The following is a 2851-nucleotide window of genomic DNA, read 5'->3' as shown; positions in this document are numbered from 1 at the left end:
AGTCAAGTAAAACCAATATCGTTGCTGTGGCCAGTGCCCCCTGACTGGCTCCTGTGCTGGTGGCATATAAAAAGTTTCATCTGAATGTGGTTGATGCCAGGTCCACCTGACTGGCTCCTGTGCTGGTGGCACATAAAAAGCACCATCCGAATGTGACCGATGCCAGTACCTCCTGACTCTCTCTTGTGCTGGTGGCATGTAAAAAGCACCAACCGAACATGGCCGATGCCAGTACTCTCTGACTGGCCCTTGTGCCTGTGGCATGTAAAAAGCACTCTCTGAATGTGATCGATGTCACACACGCCTGACTGGTATCTATGCCAGTGGCATGTTAAAAGCACCCACTACACTCAGAGTGGTTGGCGTTAGGAAGGGCATCCAGCTGTAGAAACATTGCCAGATCAGATTGGAGCCTGGTGCAGCCGCTGGCTCTCCAGACTTAAGTCAAACTGTCCAACCCATGCCAGCATGGAATTCATTCTTCACTCGTTTATTATTGTTTTTATTTCATCTTATATCCATTGTCTGTAAATCTTTCATCACACACCTATGACCTCTTCTGCAACTCTTCCATCCCATGTGTCTCCTGTTCTGTTTGGTGTATTCTGTCTTTCTATGATGTGTATATTTATCTGATAATAAACAAGTGAAGAATGAATATATAGTGCTTGTGTTTATTTGGCAAGAAAAAAAAATGACCTTCCCAAAATATAACAATATGTGTTTCAACCACATCAGAAATCTTGCAAAACAAATTCATAAACGTATATATGTGTGTGTGTGTGTGTGTGTCCTGTCTAACCTTAATTCCATTCCTCAAGTTATTTTTTTTGTATTTTTTAAAAAATATCTTTTACAACCACCCTTCTATTAATCTTTCTGTTTTCCATTATTACACTTGCCCTGGTGTCTTGCAGTTCCCCTGAAGCTCTAGTACGACCACGGATACCTCTCACGTCTTGCATAGAAGCTTTCGCTGCTGTTGAAACTGTTGACGATTTCTTTAGTGCGGCACTGCAGTCAAAGTCCATTGTCCATAAGTAAGTACCTGCTTACTTTTATTCCTTTCTCTGGTTTCATTCGTGTAGGGGTACCTCCTTCAGTCATTTCAGTCATGTGGGTGGTATCTCCTTCAAGAGTTTTAATCATGTGAGGGGAACTCCTCCAAGACATTTAGTTTATGTCAATCCTGGTACTTTTTTTTTCAAACTGCTAGTTATTTTCCTCATTCTCTATTTGTTGAACTGCTAAATAAAAGTACACCTTCTTCCCCCTACAGATACACACACACACACACACACATACGCAGCACAAACAACAGGTTAGTGTTTTAATATTGATTATTTAATTTTTTCTTTCTCTCTTTCTTTCCCCTATCTCTCCATGCTGCTCACTCCTCGAAAACTCCAGAACCACGCGATTTGCCTCTTTCCCTAATTATCTAATGGTACATTTGAATAAATTCATTATTGGAAATGATTGGGTCCCTAAAAAATTAGGTAAGTACCTTTCAGTTATTATTATTATTATTATTTTGTTTCTCTTCTCTCTTTGTGTTTTTTTTTTTTTTTATACTGTAAATTTGTTGTTTTGAAGTTTTTCTTTCTTTGGAATTGTATTTGTCCAGCCACTGACTTGGTCCTCAGTCCTGTGTATTAAGACTGAAGCAGTTACGTCACAGAATTGCTCTTCTAGCCATTTAAGAACAGATGAAGCTGTTAAATTCACTGTAACCCTTTAGCATTTAAACTGACCACATCCAACCCAAATATTCTATGTATTTCATGTTCAAACCAGCCAGATCTGGTCTCTCCCACCTACCCTATAATGTCATTCTAAAAATAAACACTCTGTCACTGAAATTTCAAAGCTGCAAAATAATGTAAATAAGCATTACATTTACCAGAGTAATCTGAATGCTGAAGGGTTAAATTTTGTTTAATTTCATGAGGTGTCAGAATTTTAACACCTTATGAAATAGATTTAAAGCGAATTTTATAGGTTTCTGTGATATTAAATGGTTCTTTGACAATGTTGTTGCTTTCTTTCTTTTTTTTTTTTGTATATTTTTTAATTATTGCAATCCTTGAGGCTAAATGAATAAAAAATATGAAATGAAACTTAGATACCATATTGACTGAAATAACTGTGCTGAAAGGCAAAGTGTGAGGTAAGAATTTTGCTTCCCAACTACATGGCTCTGTATTCAGTCCCACTGTGTTGCACCTTGAGCAAGTGTCTTCTACTATAGCCTTAAGCTGATCAGATCCTTGTGAGTGGACTTGATTGATGGAAACTGAAAGAAGCTCATGTGTGTGTGTGTCTCTTTCTTTCTCTCTCATTGTGTTTGTCTGCCACCACTACTTGCCAACCAGTGTTTTGTTTACGTTTTCATAACGTAAGAGTTTAACAGAGTAAGTGCTAGACTCATATTGGGCACCAGATATCTTGCCTCGGCTTGTGTCTGGATCATGTCAGTTGGGTGGAGAGTGTCTATGAGGTGTTATGCAAGCCTTAGCTGACCTAAAATTTTGAATAAACATTACTTTGTCAGCAACGGTCATACTTGTCTGTGAGTTAACAACCATCATGTGTGTTACTATTTATATGCGTGTGTGTGTGTGTGTGTGTGTGTGTGTGTGTGTGCGCCTATATATCAGGTCATCCCATAAGTTCTGTCTGATTTTACATTTTTTTAAAACTGAATGAAATTTAATAGTATTTTAGAATGTTTAATGGAATTAAAAATTATTTTTATGCATTTGTGTACATTTAAACTAATTACATGTTATTTTACAGAATAATAGAATTAAAATTTCTTTGATTAAAAACCCTTTCTAACATGGAAGTA

General features: G+C 37.3%; 1 protein-coding gene across 1 annotated transcript in view; it reads left to right on the top strand.

Annotated features, from left to right (window-relative positions):
- LOC106871526 (ubiquitin carboxyl-terminal hydrolase 5) overlaps nucleotides 1–2851 on the top strand; it is a 67321-nt gene that overhangs the window by 54052 nt on the left and 10418 nt on the right. The window contains exons 13-14 of the mRNA XM_052976831.1: nucleotides 848–1040; nucleotides 1411–1499. Coding sequence (XP_052832791.1) covers nucleotides 848–1040; nucleotides 1411–1499 — 282 coding nt within the window. The remainder of the gene's footprint in view (nucleotides 1–847; nucleotides 1041–1410; nucleotides 1500–2851) is intronic.

Source organism: Octopus bimaculoides, chromosome 25, assembly GCF_001194135.2.
Source record: "Octopus bimaculoides isolate UCB-OBI-ISO-001 chromosome 25, ASM119413v2, whole genome shotgun sequence".
In the NCBI taxonomy this organism is placed as follows: Eukaryota; Metazoa; Mollusca; class Cephalopoda; order Octopoda; family Octopodidae; genus Octopus; species Octopus bimaculoides.
Note: the sequence above shows the minus strand (reverse complement) of the source record. Positions and strands in the feature narration are given on the sequence as shown.